Source organism: Pan troglodytes, chromosome 6 (assembly GCF_028858775.2).
Source record: "Pan troglodytes isolate AG18354 chromosome 6, NHGRI_mPanTro3-v2.0_pri, whole genome shotgun sequence".
NCBI lineage: Eukaryota > Metazoa > Chordata > Mammalia > Primates > Hominidae > Pan > Pan troglodytes.
The window spans coordinates 11,440,107-11,463,452 of record NC_072404.2 but is presented as its reverse complement, the minus strand read 5'-3'; the positions used below and the strand labels follow the sequence as shown (position 1 = coordinate 11,463,452).

Sequence of the window (23,346 nt, the reverse complement as noted above, 5' to 3'; positions counted from 1 at the left end):
CTCCAGATGGTCTGGGAGGGCAGTTCAGCTGTGGCTGCGCATAGCAGACATACAACGGACGGTGGGCCCAGACCCAGGCTGTGTAGACCCAGCCCCCCGCCCCACAGTGCCTAGGTCACCCACTAACGCCCCAGGCCTGGTCTTGGCTGGGCGTGACTGTTACCCTCAAAAGCAGGCAGCTCCAGGGTAAAAGGTGCCCTGCCCTGTAGCGCCCACCTTCCCAGGGCTGCGGCTGGGTAGGTTTGTAGCCTTCATCACAGGCCACCTCCAGCCACTGGACCGCTGGCCCCTGCCCTGTCCTGGGGAGTGTGGTCCTGCGACTTCTAAGTGGCCGCAAGCCACCTGACTCCCCCAACACCACACTCTACCTCTCAAGCCCAGGTCTCTCCCTAGTGACCCACCCAGCACGTTTAGCTAGCTGAGCCCCACAGCCAGAGGTCCTCAGACCCTGCTTTCAGGGCAGTTGCTCTGAAGTCGGCAAGGGGGAGTGACTGCCTGGCCACTCCATGCCCTCCAAGAGCTCCTTCTGCAGGAGCATACAGAACCCAGGGCCCTGGCACCCGTGCAGACCCTGGCCCACCCCACCTGGGCGCTCAGTGCCCAAGAGATGTCCACACCTAGGATGTCCCGCGGTGGGTGGGGGGCCCGAGAGACGGGCAGGCCGGGGGCAGGCCTGGCCATGCGGGGCCGAACCGGGCACTGCCCAGCGTGGGGCGCGGGGGCCACGGCGCGCGCCCCCAGCCCCCGGGCCCAGCACCCCAAGGCGGCCAACGCCAAAACTCTCCCTCCTCCTCTTCCTCAATCTCGCTCTCGCTCTTTTTTTTTTTTCGCAAAAGGAGGGGAGAGGGGGTAAAAAAATGCTGCACTGTGCGGCGAAGCCGGTGAGTGAGCGGCGCGGGGCCAATCAGCGTGCGCCGTTCCGAAAGTTGCCTTTTATGGCTCGAGCGGCCGCGGCGGCGCCCTATAAAACCCGGCGGCGCGACGCGCCACCACCGCCGAGACCGCGTCCGCCCCGCGAGCACAGAGCCTCGCCTTTGCCGATCCGCCGCCCGTCCACACCCGCCGCCAGGTAAGCCCGACCAGCCGACCGGGGCAGGCGGCTCACGGCCCGGCCGCAGGCGGCCGCGACCCCTTCGCCCGTGCAGAGCCGTCTGGGCCGCAGCGGGGGGCGCATGGCGGGGGGGAACCGGACCGCCGTGGGGGGCGCGGGAGAAGCCCCTGGGCCTCCGGAGATGGGGGACACCCCACGCCAGTTCGGAGGCGCGAGACCGCGCTCGGGAGGCGCGCTCCGGGGGTGCCGCTCTCGGGGCGGGGGCAACCGGCGGGGTCTTTGTCTGAGCCGGGCTCTTGCCAATGGGGATCGCAGGGTGGGCGCGGCGGAGACCCCGCCAGGCCCGGTGGGGGCTGGGGCGCCATTGCGCGTGCGCACTGGTGCTTTGGGCGCTAACCGTGCGCGCTGGGAATTGGCGCTAATTGCGCGTGCGTTCTGGGGCCCGGGGTGCCGCGGCCTGGGCTGGGGCGAAGGCGGGCTCGGCCGGAAGGGGTGGGGTCGCCGCGGCTCCCGGGCGCTTGCGCGCACTTCCTGCCCGAGCCGCTGGCCGCCTGAGGGTGTGGCCGCCGCGTGCGCGCGCGCCGACCCGGCGCTGTTTGAACCGGGCGGAGGCGGGGCTGGCGCCCGGTTGGGAGGGGGTTGGGGCCTGGCTTCCTGCCGCGCGCCGCGGGGACGCCTCCGACCAGTGTTTGCCTTTTATGGTAATAACGCGGCCGGCCCGGCTTCCTTTGTCCCCAATCTGGGCGCGCGCCGGCGCCCCCTGGCGGCCTAAGGACTCGGCGCGCCGGAAGTGGGCAGGGCGGGGGCGACCTCGGCTCACAGCGCGCCCGGCTTTTCTCGCAGCTCACCATGGATGATGATATCGCCGCGCTCGTTGTCGACAACGGCTCCGGCATGTGCAAGGCCGGCTTCGCGGGCGACGATGCCCCCCGGGCCGTCTTCCCCTCCATCGTGGGGCGCCCCAGGCACCAGGTAGGGGAGCTGGCTGGGTGGGGCAGCCCCGGGAGCGGGCGGGAGGCAAGGGCGCTTTCTCTGCACAGGAGCCTCCCGGTTTCCGGGGTGGGGCCCGCGCCCGTGCTCAGGGCTTCTTGTCCTTTCCTTCCCAGGGCGTGATGGTGGGCATGGGTCAGAAGGATTCCTATGTGGGCGACGAGGCCCAGAGCAAGAGAGGCATCCTCACCCTGAAGTACCCTATCGAGCACGGCATCGTCACCAACTGGGACGACATGGAGAAGATCTGGCACCACACCTTCTACAATGAGCTGCGTGTGGCTCCCGAGGAGCACCCCGTGCTGCTCACCGAGGCCCCCCTGAACCCCAAGGCCAACCGCGAGAAGATGACCCAGGTGAGTGGCCCGCTACCTCTTCTGGTGGCCGCCTCCCTCCTTCCTGGCCTCCCGGAGCTGCGCCCTTTCTCACTGGTTCTCTCTTCTGCCGTTTTCCGTAGGACTCTCTTCTCTGACCTGAGTCTCCTTTGGAACTCTGCAGGTTCTATTTGCTTTTTCCCAGATGAGCTCTTTTTCTGGTGTTTGTCTCTCTGATTAGGTGTCTAAAACAGACAGTGTTGTGGGTGTAGGTACTAACACTGGCTCGTGTGACAAGGCCATGAGGCTGGTGTAAAGCGGCCTTGGAGTGTGTATTAAGTAGGCGCACAGTAGGTCTGAACAGACTCCCCATCCCAAGACCCCAGCACACTTAGCCGTGTTCTTTGCACTTTCTGCATGTCCCCCGTCTGGCCTGGCTGTCCCCAGTGGCTTCCCCAGTGTGACATGGTGCATCTCTGCCTTACAGATCATGTTTGAGACCTTCAACACCCCAGCCATGTACGTTGCTATCCAGGCTGTGCTATCCCTGTACGCCTCTGGCCGTACCACTGGCATCGTGATGGACTCCGGTGACGGGGTCACCCACACTGTGCCCATCTACGAGGGGTATGCCCTCCCCCATGCCATCCTGCGTCTGGACCTGGCTGGCCGGGACCTGACTGACTACCTCATGAAGATCCTCACCGAGCGCGGCTACAGCTTCACCACCACGGCCGAGCGGGAAATCGTGCGTGACATTAAGGAGAAGCTGTGCTACGTCGCCCTGGACTTCGAGCAGGAGATGGCCACGGCTGCTTCCAGCTCCTCCCTGGAGAAGAGCTACGAGCTGCCTGACGGCCAGGTCATCACCATTGGCAATGAGCGGTTCCGCTGCCCTGAGGCACTCTTCCAGCCTTCCTTCCTGGGTGAGTGGAGACTGCCTCCTGGCTCTGCCTGACATGAGGGTCACCCCTCGGGGCTGTGCTGTGGAAGCTACCTCCTGGCTCTGCCTGACATGAGGGTCACCCCTCGGGGCTGTGCTGTGGAAGCTAAGTCCTTCCCTCATTTCCCTCTCAGGCATGGAGTCCTGTGGCATCCACGAAACTACCTTCAACTCCATCATGAAGTGTGACGTGGACATCCGCAAAGACCTGTACGCCAACACAGTGCTGTCTGGCGGCACCACCATGTACCCTGGCATTGCCGACAGGATGCAGAAGGAGATCACTGCCCTGGCACCCAGCACAATGAAGATCAAGGTGGGTGTCTTTCCTGCCTGAGCTGACCTGGGCAGGTCGGCTGTTGGGTCCTGTGGTGTGTGGGGAGCTGTCACATCCAGGGTCCTCACTGCCTGTCCCCTTCCCTCCTCAGATCATTGCTCCTCCTGAGCGCAAGTACTCCGTGTGGATCGGCGGCTCCATCCTGGCCTCGCTGTCCACCTTCCAGCAGATGTGGATCAGCAAGCAGGAGTATGACGAGTCCGGCCCCTCCATCGTCCACCGCAAATGCTTCTAGGCGGACTGTGACTTAGTTGCGTTACACCCTTTCTTGACAAAACCTAACTTGCGCAGAAAACAAGATGAGATTGGCATGGCTTTATTTGTTTTTTTTGTTTTGTTTTGGTTTTTTTTTTTTTTTGGCTTGACTCAGGATTTAAAAACTGGAACGGTGAAGGTGACAGCAGTCGGTTGGAGCGAGCATCCCCCAAAGTTCACAATGTGGCCGAGGACTTTGATTGCACATTGTTCTTTTTTTAATAGTCATTCCAAATATGAGATGCATTGTTACAGGAAGTCCCTTGCCATCCTAAAAGCCACCCCACTTCTCTCTAAGGAGAATGGCCCAGTCCTCTCCCGAGTCCACACAGGGGAGGTGATAGCATTGCTTTTGTGTAAATTATGTAATGCAAAATTTTTTTAATCTTCGCCTTAATACTTTTTTATTTTGTTTTATTTTGAATGATGAGCCTTCGTGCCCCCCCTTCCCCCTTTTTTGTCCCCCAACTTGAGATGTATGAAGGCTTTTGGTCTCCCTGGGAGTGGGTGGAGGCAGCCAGGGCTTACCTGTACACTGACTTGAGACCAGTTGAATAAAAGTGCACACCTTAAAAATGAGGCCAAGTGTGACTTTGTGGTGTGGCTGGGTTGTGGGCAGCAGAGGGTGAACCCTGCAGGAGGGTGAACCCTGCAAAAGGGTGGGGCAGTGGGGGCCAACTTGTCCTTACCCAGAGTGCAGGTGTGTGGAGATCCCTCCTGCCTTGACATTGAGCAGCCTTAGAGGGTGGGGGAGGCTCAGGGGTCAGGTCTCTGTTCCTGCTTATTGGGGAGTTCCTGGCCTGGCCCTTCTACGTCTCCCCAGGTACCCCAGTTTTTCTGGGTTCACCCAGAGTGCAGATGCTTGAGGTGGGAAGGGACTATTTGGGGGTGTCTGGTGGCTCAGGTGCCATGCCTCACTGGGGCTGGTTGGCACCTGCATTTCCTGGGAGTGGGGCTGTCTCAGGGTAGCTGGGCATGGCGTTCCCTTGAGTGGGGGTGTTCCTAGCTGCCACACCTTTGCCTTCACCTATGGGATCGTGGCTGTCAGCCTTGAGGGTCAGCCTGACCCAGGCTCCCATAGGCTTAGGAGAGGCCGCAACTCCTACCTGTTCACCCAGACAGAGGGGGACCTGGAATCAAAGTCAAGTTGGGGTGGGGGGTCCATGGGGCCATATCTGGCCTGCAGACAGCTCTGGTTAGCTATGGGCTGAGGTCTGGATTCTGCCTTGTGACTGGAGACTGGGCGCCATCCCGTGGCCTCTCAGGGCCCAGTTTGTTCGTGACCCATGCTGCAGAGGGAGATACCCAGGCTCCTGGACCTCAGGGCCTGCCTGGCACTGCAGGCCAGGTTCTTTTTTTACTTTTGAGACGGGGTCTTGTGTTGCCCAGGCTGGAGTGTAATGGCACAACCATGGCTCACTGCAGCCTCAACTTTGGGCTCAAGCAATTCTCCTGCCTCAGCCTCCCAAGTAGCTGAAACTACACAGGCATGCCCCAGCACGCCCAGCTAGTTGCAGGTCAGATTCTCATTGTTCTCCAGGGCCCTGAGTTAAATACTCTCGCAAGAAGAAACCAAGCCTGGCCTGCCTTCCCTCTGCTAGAAGCTGTGATTGACACCAGCAGAGAATGAAGGAAGAAAAGGGGGTGAGGATCCCTTGCAGGGATGCCGTTTACCCCAAACACCACCTGGTGCATAGCAGTTGTTCTGGAAATGATCCGGTCCCCCCAGGAAGCCTGGACTCTCAACTGTGCACAGTGGCCTACTGGCAGAGAGGAAGGTGGTACCCTTCCTCCTGTGTTACCTTGGAGGTCCCCTGAAGGGCTCTCTGGGGTGGTTCTAGCTTTTTTGTTCTGATTTCTGCAGTGGTGAGCCCTGGGCCACCTTGGGCCACTTAATCATTCAACCCCCATTCATTGAGTGACCACTCTACGGTGGGGGAGGCTACTGAGATGACCTGGACAAGGACCCTGCCCTGGAGGAGCTGTCAGTCTGGAAGTGAGGACTTAATTCATTTGCCCATTCATTCATTCATTCATTCATTGAGGACTTAATTCATTTGCTCATTCATTCATTCATTTGCTCATTCATTCATCCATCCATCCATCCATCCAATCACTATTTGTGCCAGATAGTGCGGGTATAGAGGAGAACCAACCAGTTGTGTTCCGTGTCCTCACCAGGCACCCAGTTTAATGGGGAAGACATCACAAGCACGAAGGCAAACAAATGAGTGTACAGTGACATGCTGTGATCATAGGAAGAGAGAGCAGAGACTTTGATGAACACGAGCATCGGGTGATGTTCATTATGTCGATTGTGGTGGTGGTCTTGCAGGTGTAGACATACTTCAAACCTTATCTAATTGGGCCTGCTGTGGTGACGCATGCCTGTAATCCCAGCACTTTGGGAAGCTGAGGTGGGAGGATCACTTGAGCCCAGGAGCTCAAGGCTGCAGTGAGCTATGATTGCACCACTGCACTCCAGCCTGGGTGACAGAACAAGACCCTGACTCTTAAAAATTAAAATAGGCCAGGCAGGCGTGGTGGCTTGCGCCTGTAATCGCAGCACTTTGGGAGGCTGAGGCAGGTGGGTCATTTGATCCCAAATGCAGCCTAGGCAGCATAGTGAGATCCTGTCTCAATTTTTTTCTTTTTTTTGAGATGGAGTCTTGTTCTGTCACCCAGGCTGGAGTGCAGTGGTGTGGTGTGATCTTGGCTTACTGCAACTTTTGCCTCCTGGGTTCAAGCGATTCTCCTGTCTCAGTCTCCTGAGTAGCTGGGATTACAGGCATGTGTCACCACGCCTGGTTAGTTTTTGTATTTTTCACAGATACAGGGTTTTGCCATGTTGGCCAGGCTGGTCTTAAACTCCTGAACTCAGGTGATCCACCCGCCTTGGCCTCCCAAAATGCTGGGATTACAGGCGTGAGCCACCACGCCCGGCGGTTGTGCACTCCTTATGAGCATCTAATGACTGATGATCTGTCACTGTCTCCCATCACCCCCAGATGAGACTATCTAGTTGCAGGGAAAGAAGCTCAGGGCTCTCATTGATCCTATATCATGATGAGTTGTAGAATTATTTTATCATATATTAGAATGTAATAATAGAGATGGTGTACCCAATAAGCGTAATGTGCTTGAATCATCCCAAAACCATCCCCCTGCCCCCATTCATGGGAAAATTATCTTCCATGAAACTGGTCCCTGGTGTCAAAAAGACGGGACTGCTGACATTGGTGATGCACAGCTGGGACAGCTTCACCCATAGGTTGACCAGCAACTTCAGCAGCTCCTGCTTCTTGCCAAGGAAGTCCCAGCCTTAATCTTGCGTATAGCTGCACAAGCGTCTGCTGCCACCACCTACTCCAAGAGAAAGAGGAAGAGGGCCAGAAACACAGATTTTAAAAAGCAAAGGGAGACCAGCCTGACCAACATGGTGAGACCTCATCTCTATTAAAAACACAAAAATTAGCCAGGCAGGGTGGCGTGCACCTGTAATCCTAGCTACTCGGGAGGCTGAGGCAGAAGAATCACTTGAATCTAGGAGGCAGAGGTTGCAGTGAGCCAAGATTGCGTCACTGCACTCCAGCCTGGGAGACAGAGTGAGACTCTGTCCCCTCCCCCAAAAAAACAAAGGAGCCAGGTGCAGTGTCTCACGCCTGTCATCCTAGCACTTTGGGAGACTGAGGCAGTCGGATCACGTGAAGTCAAGAGTTCATCCCAGCACTTTGGGAGACAGAGGCAGTTGGATCACATGAGGTCAGGAGTTCGAGACCAGCCTGGCCATCGTGGTGAAACCCCATCTCTACTGAAAATACAAAAAATTATCTGGGCATAGTGGTGCACACCTGTAATCCCAGCTGCTCAGGAGGCTGAGGCGGGAGAATCGCTTGAACTTGGGAGGTGGAGGTTGCAGTGAGCTGAGATTGCACCACTGCACTCTAGCCTGGGCAACACAGTGAGACTCCATTTCAAAAAAAAAAAAAGCAAAGGATCATTGAACATGGGTACACATGGGGGTAGGGAGAGAGGAGCTGTCACTCTTTTTCTGTTGTTTTATTTTTTGTAGAGATGGGGTCTTGCTATATTGCCCAGGCTGGTCTTGAACTTCTGGCCTCAAGCCATCCACTCGTCTTGGCTCCCCAAAGTGCTGGGTTTGCAGGTGTGAGCCATCACGTCCAGCCTATTTCATTTTTTACAATCAGAGTCTCACTCTGTCACCCAGGCTGGAGTGCAGCACTGTGATCATAGTTTACTGTAACCTCCAACTCCTGGACTCACACAATCCTCCCACCTCGACCTCCCATGTAGCTGGGACTACAGGTGTGGACCACCATGCCTGGCTAATTGGGCCGTCACTCTTGAGTAGGCTTCCCCAGAGGGCTTCCTGGAGGAAGAATGCTTGAGCTGGCTCCGGAGGCCAGAGGAGTCCCCTGGGGAGGTGGTGTGTCTCCGAGGCATGGATTGACTGGGGACACAGGCCCAAAGAGGAGATACAACCTCCAAGACAGAACGGAGCATGGGTTGATTGTCAGACACGTTGTCTATGTGGCTTTGGGAAGTCACATCACTGCCCATGTCCCCATTTGAGAATTGGGCATATCAGTGACAACTGGAGGGTGACTGTAGCGGGTGCACTCCATCAGTACTTTCATTTTATTTTATTCTTGTTATTTTTTTGAGACAGAGTCTCGCTCTGTCACGCAGGCTGGAGTGCAGTGGTGCGATCTCGGCTCACTGCAACCTCTGCCTCTCGGGTTTAAGCAATTCTCTTGTCTCAGCCTCCCTTGTAGCTGGGACTACAGGCACGTGCCACCATGCCTGGCTAATTTTTGTGTTTTTAGTAGACACAGGGTTTCGTTATATTGTACAGGCTGGTCTCAAACTCCTGACCTCAGGTGATCCGCCCGCCTTGGCCTCCCGAAGTGCTGGGATTACAGGCATGAGGCCCTTTTATTTTATTTATTTATTTTTTTAGATGGAGTTTCACTCTTGTCACCCAGGCTAGAGTGCAATGGCGTGTTCTCGGCTCACTGCAACCTCTGCCTCTTGGGTTCAAGCGATTCTCCTGTCTCAGCCTCTTGAGTAGCCGGGATTTCAGGCACACGCCATCACACCAGGCTAATTTTTTTTGTATTTTTAGTAGAGATGGGGTTTCACTATGCTGGCCAGACTGGTCTCGAACTACTAACCTCAGGTAATCCACCTGTCTCGGCCTCCTGAAGTTCTGGGATTACAGGTGTGAGCCACTAAGCCTGGCTATTTTATTTTTATTTTTAGAGATGTGATCTTGTTCTGTTGCCCAGGCTTAGTGCAGTGGTGTAATCGTCGCTCACTGCAGCCTCGAACTCCTGGCCTCAAGTGATCCTTCTATCTGTTGGTCTCCTAGAGGGCTGGGATTACCAGCATGAGCCACTGCGCCTGGCCAAGACTTTCCTTTTTTTTTTTTTTTTTCTGAGACAGAGTCTTGCTCTGTCGCCCAGGCTGGAGTGCAGTGGGGCGATCTCGGCTCACTGCAGCCTTCGCCTCCCGGGTTCACGCCATTCTCCTGCCTCAGCCTCCCAAGTAGCTGGGAGTACAGGCACCTGCCACCACGCTCGGCTAATTTTTTGTATTTTTAGTAGAGATGGGGTTTCACCATGTTAGCCAGGATGGTCTCGATCTCCTGTCCTCGTGATCTGCCCGCCTCGGCCTCCCAAAGGGTTGGGATTACAGGCGTGAGCCACCATGCCCGGCCTAGAGATGGAGTTTCACCATGTTGGTCAGGCTGGTCTCGAACTCCTGACCTCAAATGATCCGCCCACCTCAGCCTCCCAAAGTGCTGGGATTACAGGCGTGAGCCGCCGCACCCGGCCTCACCTGGCTAATTTTTAAAAATCTTTTGTAGAGATGGAGGTCTCGCTCTATTGCTTGGGCTGATCTGAAACTCCTGGCCTCAAGCAGTCCTCTTGCCTCCACCTTCCAAAGTACTGGGATTACACGTATGAGCCACCTGTAATTAAATGCAAATATTTAATTAATCAAATATGACTAATTACTTAAATATTTAATTAATTAAAAATGCATATTTAATTACCCACGATGATGGAACACTTGATCTTAGCCAAAACGCTGAGTAGTGGTAACTATCCACAGTGATAAATGCCATCTAGGAATATTCTGAGGGACAATGGCAGAGGATGCGACGGAATCGTGACATGGTCTAGGGAAGGGTAGGGCTTCTGCAGAAGGGATGTGAGGAAGATGAAGAGAAATTAGCCGTAGTTGGGGTGAGGGCCACTCACCAAGGCGAGTAGCTCATGCAACGGCCCTGAGGCCATTAGGTATGAGTGGGAGGATCCCCAGGAGTGAGAAGGCCAGATATGCAGTTCAAGCCTGGCCCAGTGGCTCACACCTGTAATCCCAGCACTTTGGGAGGCTGAGACGGGTGGATCACTTGAGGTCAGGAGTTCAAGAGCAGCTTGGCCAAATGGCGAAACCCCGTCCCTACTACAAATACAAAAATTAGCTGGGCATGGTGACACGTGCCTATAATCCCAGCTAGTCGGGAGGCTGAGGCAGGAGAATCACTGGAACCCGGGAGGTGAAGGTTTCAGTGAGCTAAAATCGCGCCATTGCACTCCGGCCTGGGTGACAGAGTTAGACTCTGTCTTGGGGAAAAAAAAAAATTAGCTGGGTGTGGTAGCACATGCCTGTAATCCCAGCTACTCAGGAGGCAAGGCTGGAGAATTGCTTGAACCTGGGAGGCAGAGGTTGCAGTGAGCTGAGATTGCACCATTGCACTCCAGCCTGGGCGACATGAGCAAAACTCCGTCTCAAAAAAAAAAACAAAAACGCAGTTCCAAAAAAGTTAATAGACTTTATTTTTTAGAGCAGTTTTAGGTTCCCAACAAAACTGAATGGTGAGTGCAGAGTTCCCAGGTACCCGCTGTCCCCAGACACCCACAGACTCCCCCTCTATCCACACGCCCACCAGAGGGCTACATGTTACAGTTGATGAAACTGCGTTGACACGGTATCACCCAGAGTCCACGGTTTACACTAGAATTCATACTTTTTTTTTTTTTTGAGACAGAGTCTCGCCCTGTCACCCAGGCTGGAGTGCAATGTCACCATCTCGGCTCACTGCAACCTCCGCCCCCTGAGTTCAAGCAATTCTCCTGCCTCAGCTTGCCGAGTAGCTGGGATTATAGGGGTGTGCCACCACACCAGGCTAATTTTTGTATTTTTAGTACAGACAGGGTTTCACCATGTTGACCAGGCTGGTCTCGAACTCCTGACCTCATGATCCACCTGCCTCGGCCTCCCAGAGTGCTGGGATTACAGGCGTGAGCCACAGCGCCCAGCCTAGAATTCATTCTTGAGTTTAGAGACTAGCCTGGGCAACACAGTGGGACTCTTTCTCTATTTAAGAAAGAGAGAAAGAAAAAGAAAAGGAAAGAAAGATAGATGATGGCGACCAGGCGCGGTGGCTCACACCTGTAATCCCAGCACTTTGGGAGGCCGAGGCGGTTGGATCACCTGAGGTCAGGAGTTGGGGACCAGCCTGGCCAATGTGGCGAAACCCCGTCTCTACTAAAAATACAAAAAAATGAGCTGGGTATGGTGGCAGGTGCCTGTAATCCCAGCTACTTGGGAGGCTGAGGCAGGAGAACCACTTGAACCCAGGGGGCAAAAGTTGCAGTGAGCTAAGATCATGCCATTGCACTCCAGCTTGGGAGACAAGAATGAAACTCCATCTCAAAAAAAAAAAAGGAAGAAAAGAAAGATAGATGGTAGCATTGCAACCATCCTGGCTAATTTTTGTCGTAATGGGGTTTCGCCACTTGGCCCAGGCTGGTCTCGAACTCCTGGACTCAAGGAATCTTCCCACCTCTGCCTCCCAAAGTGCTGGGATTACAGCCACTGCGCCTGGCTTCGGACCCCACTGTGGATGAATTGAAAAGGAGTGGAGAGTGGGGCGGTCACAGACCACTACCATAGCCTGCCTCATTTCCGGGTCCTGTGCCAGGGTCTCAGTGAACTCACAGGGCCTAGTGCTCTGTCCTGGCCTCAGGGTCCCACTGCCCACCACAGTCAGCCAGGTGCTCCAGGGGGCTCTCACACCATAAGCTGTGGGGACACTGTGAGGAACTGTCACCCAATTCCGGCCTCTCCAATCCCAGAAAGGCCTGTGTGAGAATAAGAGCAGCCAGGTGCTGGCACCGGCTCTGCCCCTGGGGTCTTTGCACCCAACACTCACTGGTTTCCATCTTTCTTTTTTTTCAAGATGGAGTCTCTCTCTGTCACCCAGGCTGGAGTGCAGTGGCGCAATCTCGGCTCACTGCAACCTCCGCCTCCTGGGTTCAAGTGATTCTTACGTCTCATCCTCTCGAGTAGCTGGGATTACAGGTGCCCGCCATCACACCAGGCGAATTTTTGTATTTTTAGTAGAGACTAAAGTGCTGAGATTACAGGTGTGAGCCACTGCACCCAGCCTCATTGGTTTTCATGTTGAATGTTCCTGAAACTTGGGGACACCCATGCAATGTGGGAGTCCTTCCTTACTAGAATTCATAACAGTATTAGTGGTTATAGTTTCTGTTGATTGAATCACTCCTCTGCACTGGACATGAGATGCATCATCTCATTCAATTCACCATTTATTTGGCAAACATCGATCAAGGGCCTGCTACTGCCAAGCACTGTTCTAGTGGAGGACAGAAAATAAACAGGTCAGGCTGGGCAGAGTGGCTCATGCCTGTAATCCCAGCACTTTGGGAGGTGGGAGGATTGCTTCAGCCCAGGAGTTTGAGATCAGCCTGGGCAACAAAGTGAGACCCTGTCAGTACAAAAAATAAACAAAATTAGCTGGACATTGTGGTGCATGCCTGTGGTCCCAGCTCTCCCTTGGGAGGCTGAGGTGGGAGGACTGCTTCAGTCCAGGAGTTGAGGCTGCAGAGAGCTGTGATTGTGCCATTGCGCTCCAGCCTGGATAACAGAGCAAGATCCTGTCTAGGAAAGGAAAAAAAGGGAGGGGGGGGAGGAGAAGGGGAAAGGGAGGGAAAGGGGAAGGGAAGGACTGCTGCAATGAAAAACATATCTTGTGGCCAGGAGCGGTGGCTCATGCCTGTAATCCCAGCACTTTGGGAGGCCGAGGTGGGCAGATCACCTGAGGTCAGGAACTGGAGACCAGCCTCAGCATGGAGAAACCCCGTCTCTACTAAAAATACAAAATTCGCCGGGCGCGGTGGCTCACGCCTGTAATCCCAGCACTTTGGGAGGCAGAGGTGGGCGGATCACGAGGTCAGGAGATCGAGACCACAGTGAAACCCCGTCTCTACTAAAAATACAAAAAATTAGCTGGGCGCAGTGGCGGGCACCTGTAGTCCCAGCTACTCGGGAGGCTAAGGCAGGAGAATGGCGTGAACCCGGAAGGCGGAGCTTGCAGTGAGCCGAGATCCTGCCACTGCACTCCAGCCTGGGCGACAGAGCGAGACTCCGTCTCAAAAAAAAAAAACAAAAAAACAAAATTAGCCAGGCATGCCTGTAATCCCAGTTACTCGGGAGGCTGAGGCAGGAGAATTGCTTGAACCTGGGAGGCAGAGGTTGTGGTGAGCCAAGATCGTGCCGTTGCACCCCAGCCTGGGCAACGAGAGCGAAACTCCATCTCAAAAAAGAAAAGACAAAACAAAAAAAAAGAAAAGCACATCTTGTGACAGATTATAGGGAAAAAAGGAGGAATGGGTCAGAGAGGCTGGGAAAGAGAATTCCAGGGAAGACGTGCTAGGAAGATGCGACATTTGAGATATGGCCAGAACCAGCAAGACCAGGGGGAAAGTATTTTCCCCAGAGAAGGGACCCTTGAAGTGCGTAGATGAGACCTTGAGTGTTTCACACATCATGGACCAGAGTGGCTGGGCAGAGGAGAAAGGAGGAGGACAGGCAGGTGGCAGGAGGCCTGGAGGAGAGAAACTTCAGGGTTCTGTGAAACTCTCCCAGATGCTTGCCTGGGCCAGAATTAGGCCCCAATAGCAAACAATGGGAACTATCATTAACACTATTTTTTTTTTTTTTTTGAGGCAGAGTTTCGCTCTTATTGCCCAGGCTGGAGTGCGGTGGCGTGATCTTGGCTCACTGCAACCTCTGCCTCCCAGGTTCAAGAGAGTCTCCTGTCTCAGCCTCCCGAGTACCTGGGATTACAGGCGCCTGCCACCATGCCTGGCTAATTTTTGTATATTTAGTAGTGACGAGGTTTTGAATGTTGGCCAGGCTGGTCTTGAACTCCTGACCTCAGGTGATCTGTCCTCCTCGGCCTCCCAAAGTTCTGGGATTACAGGTGTGAGCCACTACACCCGCCCCAACACTCATTTTTGTGATACCTAAAGTTGTACTTTACTGTGGACGAAACCATGAGCTCTTTGGGGGCAAGGACTGTCCCTCTGTTCCCCAGCCACCCCCGTGATCCACAATTGGAGCTCACCAGAGACCTCTTCATACTAATAAGTGGATCAAGCCTATGAAGTTGGAGGGGGAAAGAGGCCTGGGGGTTATGAGATGAAACTCAATGTGCTAGGGTAAACAGTGTCCGCCAGATATTCATGTCCACCTGGAACCTCAGAATACGGCCTTATTTATTTATTTATTTATTGAGACGGAGTCTTGCTCGTCGCCCAGGCTGGAGTGCAGTGGCGCGATCTCCGCTGATTGCAAGCTCCGCCTCGCAGGTTCATGCCATTCTCCTGCCTCAGCCTCCCAAGTAGCTGGGACTACAGGCGCCTGCCACCATGCCCAGCTAATTTTTTGTATTTTTAGTAGAGATGGGTTTCACCGTGTTAGCCAGGATGGTCTCCATCTCCTGACCTCGTGATCTGCCTGCCTCGGCGTCCCAAAGTGCTGGGATTACAGGCATGAGCCACGGCCCCCGGCCTAGAATATGGCCTTATTTGTAATGGGGTCTTTGCAGATGTAATTAGTTAAGGTGAAATCATGTTGGATTGCAATTAGTTAAGGTGAAATCATGCTGGATTAAGATGAGCCCTGGCCGGTTGCGGTGGCTCACGCCTGTAATCCTAGCACTTTGGGAGGCCGAGGCGGGCGGATCACAAGGTCAAGAGACCGAAACCATCCTGGCCAAAGTGGTGAGACCCCGTATCTACTAAAAATACAAAAATGAGCTGGGTGTGGTGGCACGTGCCTGTAATCCCAGCTACTCGGGAGGCTGAGGCAGGAGAATCGCTTGAACCCGGGAGGCGGAGGTTGCAGTGAGCCAAGATCACGCCATTGCACTCCAGCCTGGGCGACAGAGCCAGACTCCGTCTCAAAAAAAAAAAAAAAAAAAAAAGACGAGCCCTTAAATCCAACATGACTGGTGTCCTTAGAAGACGAGGAGAGGACACATAGAGAGACAGTGGGGAGACGGCCACCTGAAGACCGAGGAAGACATTGCAGTAATGAGCTGCAGGCCGAGGGACTCCAAGGATTTCAGGGAACCACCCAAGCTACGAAAAATGTTGGCATGGTGGTTCACACCTGTAATCCCAGCACTTTGGGAGGCTGAGGCAGGAGGATCACTTGAACCCAGGAGTTCAAGATCAGACTGGGTAACACAACAAGACCCTGTCTCTATTAAAAAATATATGAAATTGGCCGGGCGTGGTGGCTCACGCCTGTAATCCCAGCACTTTAGGAGGCCGAGGTGGGCAGATCACGAGGTCAGGAGATCGAGACCATCCTGGCTAACACAGTGAAACCCCGTCTCTACTAAAAATACAAAAAATTAGCTGGGCGTGGTGGCAGGCGCCTGTAGTCCCAGCTACTTGGGAGGCTGAGGCAGGAAAATGGCGTGAATCCGGGAGGTGGAGCTTGCAGTGAGCTGAGATCACGCCACTGTACTCCAGCCTGGGCGACAGAGCGAGACTCCATCTGAACAAAAAAATATGAATATATGTATATTTATATATGTGTATATATATATATATAATTAAAAGGAAAAAGCAAGGGAGGATCCTCTAGAGCCTTTGAAGGGAGCATGATCCACTATCATCTTTATTTACAATTTCTGGCCTCTGGAACTGTGAGAGAAGACATTTCTGCTGTTTACGCTACCCCGTTTGTGAAACTTTGTTAGGCCAACCCTAGAAAATGAATACACTTGCTTAGGGTCACCCAGAATTAGTTCCAGTATTCAAACCCTGTTCTTTTTTCTTTCTTTCTTCTTTTTTTTTTTTTTTTCATGATTTTAAGATTTTATTTTATTTTTTTGAAATGGAGTCTCGCTCTGTTGCTCAGGTTGGAGGTACCATCTTGGCTCACTGCAACCTCCATCTCCTGGGTTCAAGCAATTCTGCTGCCTGAGCCTCCCAAGTAGCTGGGATTACAGGTGCACACCACCACGCCTGGCTAATTTTTGTATTTATTTTTTTAGTAGAGACGGGGTCAGGCTAGTCTCGAACTCCTGACCTCAGGTGATTCACCTGCCTCGGCCTCCCAAAGTGCTGGGATTACAGGCATGAGCCACCGTGCCTGGCCTTTCTTTTTTTTTTTTTTCTTTCTTCGTCTTATTTTTTTGTAGAAAGAAGTCTTGCTGTGTTGCCCAGGCTGGTCTCAAACTCCTGGGCTCAAGCGATCCTCCTGCCTCAGCCTCCCAAAGTGCTGGGATTACAGGCATGAGCCACTGTGCTTGGCCTCAAACCCAGTTCTTTTGATTCCAGAGAATGAACTTTCCCCAGGGATTTTTATTAGTAAAATATTTTTATGTATTTATTTGTTGAGGAGACAAGAGTCTTGCTCTGTCATCCAGGCTGGAGTGGAGTGGCGCAATCTCAGCTCACTGCAGCCTGGAACTCCTGGGCTCAAGCGATCCTCCCCCTCAGTCTCCAGGAAATGTTTATTTTTTGTAGAGGGCGTGGGGGTTCTTGCTGTGTTGCCCAGGCTGGTCTGGAACGACTGGCCTCAAGGGATCCTCCCACTTGGGCCTCCTGAAATGCTGGAATTACAGGCGTGAGCCATCCTGTCGGCTCTAAGTATGTATGTATGTATGTATGTATGTATGTATGTATGTATGTATGTATTTTGAGACGGAGTCTCACTCTGTTGCTCCATCTGGAGTGCAGTGGCCAGATCTCAGCTACTGCAACCTCCGTCTCCCGGGTTCAAGCAATTCTCCTGCCTCAGCCTCCCGAATAGCTGGGACTACAGGCGTGCGCCACCACGCCCAGCTAATTTTTGTAGTTTTAGTAGAGACGGGGTTTTACCATGTTGGCCGGGCTAGTCTCAAACTCCTGACCTCAGGCGATCCGCCCGCCTCGGCCTCCCAAAGTGCTGGGGTTACTGGCATGAGCCACCAAGCCCGGCCGGGTCTAATTATTTTAAAACGCAAACGCTTAAGTATGAGGGTGCATACATTCATGTTTACTTAGCAAATATGTATTCAGTCAGTGTCTATCACATTCCAGGGATAGTTTCAGGTATTGAGAAATCCTGTCCCTGCTTACAGTTTATTAGAGGAGGATCAAAAAAAAAAAAAAAGATACCGTCGGTCAGATGGTGCAAAAATCTATAGAGACACAGGATGAGAGGCAAGTTTCGGGGCGTGTGTGAAGGTAGAGAGGAGGCGACGCTATTCCATGAGGAGTGCGGTGCTCACGACCTGTGGCATTTGCACACGAAAGGCAGTGGGAAGGGCAGATGCAAAAGCCTAGCGCGAGGAACGTGCTAGGCCGGCATCGGGAGTCCGGGTGGCTGGAAAGGAGCGTGCAGACGGCAGAGGGGCCTAAGAACGAGCTCAGAGAAGAGGCAGAGGTCCTTGGAGCCCTTCTTGGCTCCCTCGTGCTCCAGCAGCTCCCCGGGCGGAGCCACATTCAACATGGCGGCCGCCTAGGGCCCGCCTGCGGACGAACGGAAGTGCGTGTCGGCGGGCGCCGGAAGTGACGAGAGCCCGCTCCTTGCCGGGGTCTCGGTTGAGCCGTGGACGCGCCGGCTTCGAGCATCCCTAGCCGGGCAGGTGGGAGGCCCGGGGTTGCGGATCCCGCGGCCGCGGTTCGGACCCGCCGGCGACATGGCCAGCTCCGGAGAGGTACTGTCCGCGACTGTCTCCGCTCTGCTTCTGCCTCGGCGGCCTCGGTCTCCCTGGGTTCTTCCATCCCGACCCGGGTTCCCTTGCATCCTTTCTATCCCGACCCCTACCCCGCCCCGTCCTTCCCATCCTGACCCTGGCCTTGCCCCTGCTCCCGTCCTTCCCGCATCCTGTCCCCAAGACTCCTACCCTGTCTCGGAAGGCACAAGCTGTCTCCCCCTTCGCTCGTGCATTCCTGATCGCCAGAGTTGTCCCCGTCTCTCCGTCCCCTGAGGGTCCAGGCTCCTCCGAGACCCCTTTCTCAGTGCCCCGGTTCCTTGGCTGGGCCCCTGCAGCCCTGGGACATTCCCCCTCCGTGCCCACGTCCCACTCCATCTTCTATCTCTGGATGCTCAGTTTCAGCCCCAGCCCACTTCTCCCTGGAGCCTGCTTGCTGAATGACGTGGGGGGTGGGTGATGGAGGAAAAGCCATTTCACCTGAGGGACTTACGACGTACCCTGGAATTCTTTCCCAACACTCCCCAAATCTGGGTCTGATGGAGAAGCCCGCCGCGTCCCTGTAACGTGGTGCAAAGTATTTTCTCTGCAGACAGGGGTGCAGCGGGGACTCTAGACTCTGACTAGTGGCTTCCCGTTGATGCTTCCTGCCTATCTGTATGGGCACCTGGGTTGGTATCTGTCACCTTTCAGGTCTCAGATCGTTGGGTGCACTTCTCAGATTTAGGAGCTTGCCTGGGTTCTAGGGAGCAAGAGTGAGAGGCTCAAGTGTCTTCCTCAGAGTGATGGGGCAGGGGTCTCTCGAGATGGCTGGGGGTCGCTGTGCTCACCGCCCTTCTACATTTGAAGTGAATTTGGCCTAGAAATGACCTCAGTGGCTTCTTGATTGACAAGGAACGGTGTGTGGCTCAACTGCAGATTTATAAGATTGAAATGAAGATTCCAGTTATCTGTGTGTGCTTGGGGTCAGGGAAGAAGGGGGGTCCTGGTACCTTGGTCTTACAGAATTACAGCTCAAAGCCCCCTCTGTTCCTTGTTTGTTTGTTCTTTGTTTTTGAGACAGAGTCTCGCTCTGTCGCCCAGGCTGGAGTGCAGCGGTGTGATCTGCAACCTCCGCCTCCCCTGCTCAAGCGATTCCCCTGTCTCAGCCTTCCAAGTAGCTGGGGTTACAGGTGTGCATCACCACACCTGGCTAATTTTTGTATTTTCAGTAGAGACGGGGTTTCGCCATGTTGGCCAGGCTGGTCTCGAACTCCTGACCTCAGGTGATCCACCCGCCTTGGCTTCCCAAAGTGTTGGGATTACAGGCGTGAGCCACAGCACTCAGCTGGACTCTGCTTTTTTTTTTTTTTTTTTTTTTTAAATAGCACTTCACATGGTTCAGTGCCTCTTTTTCTTTTTCTTTCTTTTTTTTTCGAGACGGAGTCTCGCTCTGTTGCCCAGGCTGGAGTGCAGTGGCGTGATCTCGGCTCATTGCAAGCTCCGCCTCCCGGGTTCATGCCATTCTTCTGCCTCAGCCTCCCGAGTAGCTGGGACTACAGGCGCCCGCCACCACGCCCAGCTAATTTTTTGTATTTTTTTTTTTACTAGAGACGGGGTTTCACCGTGTTAGCCAGGATGGTCTCAATCTCTTGACCTCGTGATCCACCCGCCTCGGCCTCCCAAAGTGCTGGGATTACAGGCGTGAGCCACCACGCTCGGTCTCAGTGCCTCTTTTTCTCGAGTATTAAAAATGATCCTGGCAGGGCATGGTGGCTCTTGCCTGTAATCCCAGCACTTTGGGAGGCCAAGGTGGGTAGATTGCTTGAGCCCAGGAGTTCGAGACCAGCCAGGGGAACATGGAAGCCCTGTCTCTACAAAAATTAGCTGGCTGTGGTAGCTCACGCCTGTAATCCCAGCACTTTGGGAGGCTGAGCGGGCAGGTCAAGAGGTCAGGAGTTCGAGACCAGCCTGGCCAACATGGTGAAACCCCCATCTCTACCAAAAATACAAAAAAATTAGCCAGGCATGGTGGCACACGCCTGCAGTCCCAGCTATCCGAGAGGCTGAGGCAGGAGAATCCCTTGAATCCGGGCAGTGGAGGTTGCAGTAAGCTGAGATCATGCCAGTGCACTCCAGCCTTGGCGACAGAGCGAGACTCTGTATCAAAACAAAACAAAACAAAAATTAGCCAGGTATGGTGGTGTGCACCTGTAGTCCCAGCTACTGGGGAGGCTGAGGTGGGAGGATTGCTTGAGCCTGGGAGGTGGAGGTTGTACTGAGCTGAGATCATAGCACTGCACTGCATCCTGGGCAACAGAGTAAAACCGTGTTCTCCCTAAAAATAAAAAACCATTAAAACCCCATAAAAACTCCCTGGCTAGGCGTGGTGGCTCTTGCCTATAATCCCAGTGCTTTGGGAGGCCAAGATAGGAAGATTGCTTGAAGCCAGGAGTTCGAGACCAGCCTGGGCAACATAACAAGATCCCATTTCTACAAAAATTACAAAATTAGCCTGGTGTGGGGGCATGCGGCTGTAGTCCCATCTATTCGGGAGGCTGAGGCAGGAGGATCACTTAAGCCCAGGAGGCCATCGCTGCAGTGAGCTATGATTGTGCTACTGCACTCCCGCTTGGGAGACGGAGTGAAATCCTGTCTCAAAAAAAGTAAATAAAAAATGCTCCCTGTTCAGAAGGCATTCCTGGAGTGGTGGGGAAATCATTAGTTTGTCTGATGAGGCTGGAAGGGGAGACCTGGTCAGCTGTGGGAGGCAGTGAGTTAGGTGTGCCTGGAGAGTACTGGGAGGGCTTCCCTGAGGAAGGAGCTTTTGAGCTGAAGTTTGAGAGTGTAGCAGTTTCCCTTGCTTGGTGGCATGTCTGGTCAAGGGGACAGCTTGTGCATAGGCTGGGTAGCAGCAGTGCTGTATCTTAAGGGACGGCCTAGAAAATGTCAAGCAGATAAGCAAAGTCCTAAGAAGAGGGGCATTGGAGAAACAGTAAAGACTTTAACATCGTTTATCCCTTTAGATCACGCCTGCGATTGAAGACTTTTCAAATTTCTTGCTATATTGCTTAGGTTGGTCTCCAACTCCTGGGCTCAAGCTGTCCTCCCACCTTGTCCTTCCAAAGTGCTGGGGTTATAGGTGTGAGCCACCGTACCTGGTCAGTTTTTTGTTGTTGTTGTTGAGACAGCGTCTTGCTCTGTCACCCAGGCTGCAGTGCAGTGGCACGATCTTGGCTCATTGCAGCCTCTACCCCCTGGATTCAAGAGATGCTCCTGCCTCAGCCTCCCAAGTAGCTGGGATGACAGGTGCCTGCCACCACGCCTGCCTAATTTTTGTATTTTTGCAGAGACGGGGTTTTACTATATTGGCCAGGCTGGTCTGGAACTCCAGGACTCAAGTGAGGCGGTCCTCCACCTCCCAAAGCTCTGGGATTACAAGCGTGAGCCAGTACGACGGTCTGTTTTTGTTACTTTTCTGAGACAGGCACTCATTCTGTCATCTAGGCTGGAGTGAAGAGGCACAACCATGGCTCGCTACAACCTTGAACTCCTAGGCTCAAGAGATCCTTCTGCTGTGGGCTCCCAAAGTGCTGGGATTACAAGTGTGAGCCGCTGTGCCTGGCCCCTAAACACTTTTGTTTTTTTTTTTTTGAGACGGAGTCTCGCTCTGTCGCCCAGGCTGGAGTGCAGTGGGGCAATCCCAGCTCACTGCAGCCTCCGCCTCCTGGGTTCAAGTGATTCTCTTGCCTCAGCCTCCTGAGTAGCTGGGATTACAGGCGCCTGCCACCACATCTGGCTAATTTTTGTATTTTTAGTAGAGACGGGGTTTCACCATGTTAGTCAGGCTGGTCTCAAACTCCTGACCTCGTGATCTGCCCGTCTAGGCCTCCCAAAGTGCTGGGATTACAGGCGTGAGCCACTGTGCCCGGCCTTTTTTTTTTTTTTTTGAGATGGAGTTTCACTCTTGTCACCCAGGCTAGAGTGTAGTGGCATGATCTCAGCTCACTGCAATCTCCGCCTCCCGGGTTCAAGCGATTCTCCTGCCTCAGCCTCCCGAGTAGCTGGGATTACAGGCACCTGCCACCATGCCTGGCTAATTTTTGTATTTTTAGTAGAGAAGAGGTTTCACCACGTTGGCCAGGCTGGTCTCGAACTCCTGACCTCAGGTAATCTGCCTGCCCCTGGCTTCCCAAAGTGCTGGAATTACAGGTGTGAGCCACCATGCCCAGCCAACACTATTTTATAATGTAAAACTTAACCCATTGGTAGAAGAATGGCATAATGAACTTCTTTCTTTTTTTTTTTTTTTTTAAGATGGAGTCTCACTCTGTCACCAGGCTGGAAGGCTGGAGTGCAGTGCTGCAATCTTGGCTCACTGCAACCTCCGCCTCCCGGGTTCAAGTGATTCTCCTGCCTCAGCCTCCCGAGTAGCTGGGACTACAAGCGCGCGCCTCCACGCCCGGCTAGTTTTTGTATTTTTAGTAGAGACGGGGTTTCACCATGTTGGCCAGGATGGTCTTGCTCTCTTGACCTTGTAATCTGCCCACCTCGGCCTCCCAAAGTGCTGAGATTACTGGGGTGAGCCACCGCGCCCGGCCAATGAACTTGTTTCTACACACTCGTTGTCTAGTTTCAGTAGTTGTCAACATATGACCCATCTGGGTTCATCTCTGTCTCCCCCTCTCCCCCTATTCTTCCCCACCTCTCCCCCCACTCTTCCCCACCTCTCCCCCAACTCTTCCCCACCTCTCCCCCCGCTCTTCCCCACCTCTCCCCCCGCTCTTCCCCACCTCTCCCCCCGCTCTTCCCCACCTCTCCCCCCGCTCTTCCCCACCTCTCCCCCCGCTCTTCCCCACCTCTCCCCCCGCTCTTCCCCACCTCTCCCCCCGCTCTTCCCCACCTCTCCCCCCGCTCTTCCCCACCTCTCCCCCTGCTCTTCCCCACCTCTCCCCCCGCTCTTCCCCACCTCTCCTGTCCCCCATGGATTAGTTAAAGTACATCCCAGACGTCTTACCAGTTGATTTGTGAATCCTGTGATTTCACTGGGTACCTGAGTCATAAATAGGTTAGGGCCCATTCTTTATTTATTATTATTATTATTTTTTTTATTATTATTTTTTGAGACGGAGTCCCACTCTGTGACCCAGGCTGGAGTGCAGTGGTACGATCTCAGCTCACTGCAAGCTCCACCTCCCAGGTTCACGCCATTCTCCTGTCTCAGCCTCCGGAGTAGCTGGGACTACAGGCGACTGCCACCACGCCTGGCTAACTTTTTTTGTATTTTTAGTAGAGATGGGGTTTCACCATGTTAGCCAGGATGGTCTCGATCTCCTGACCTTATGATCCACCTGCCTCGGCCTCCCAAAGTGCTGGGATTACAGACTTGAGCCACTGCGCCCGGCCTTTTATTATTAAGAC

General features: G+C 53.9%; 2 protein-coding genes across 3 annotated transcripts in view; both read left to right on the top strand.

Moving 5' to 3' along the window:
- The first annotated feature begins 965 nt into the window (after positions 1 to 965).
- ACTB (actin beta) lies at positions 966 to 4,466 on the top strand. The gene is given in 6 exon segments (NM_001009945.1): positions 966 to 1,069; positions 1,895 to 2,023; positions 2,158 to 2,397; positions 2,843 to 3,281; positions 3,433 to 3,614; positions 3,727 to 4,466. Coding segments are annotated over 5 exon segments (1,128 nt in total). The 5' UTR covers positions 966 to 1,069; positions 1,895 to 1,900; the 3' UTR covers positions 3,871 to 4,466.
- Positions 4,467 to 17,461: 12,995 nt separating this feature from the next.
- FBXL18 (F-box and leucine rich repeat protein 18) overlaps positions 17,462 to 23,346 on the top strand; it is a 37,025-nt gene continuing 31,140 nt past the window's right edge. For both annotated transcript variants that reach the window (XM_016957064.4, XM_016957065.4), the window contains exon 1: positions 17,462 to 17,949. In XM_016957064.4, the coding sequence (XP_016812553.1) occupies positions 17,932 to 17,949 (18 nt within the window). In that variant the 5' untranslated portion in view covers positions 17,462 to 17,931. The remainder of the gene's footprint in view (positions 17,950 to 23,346) is intronic.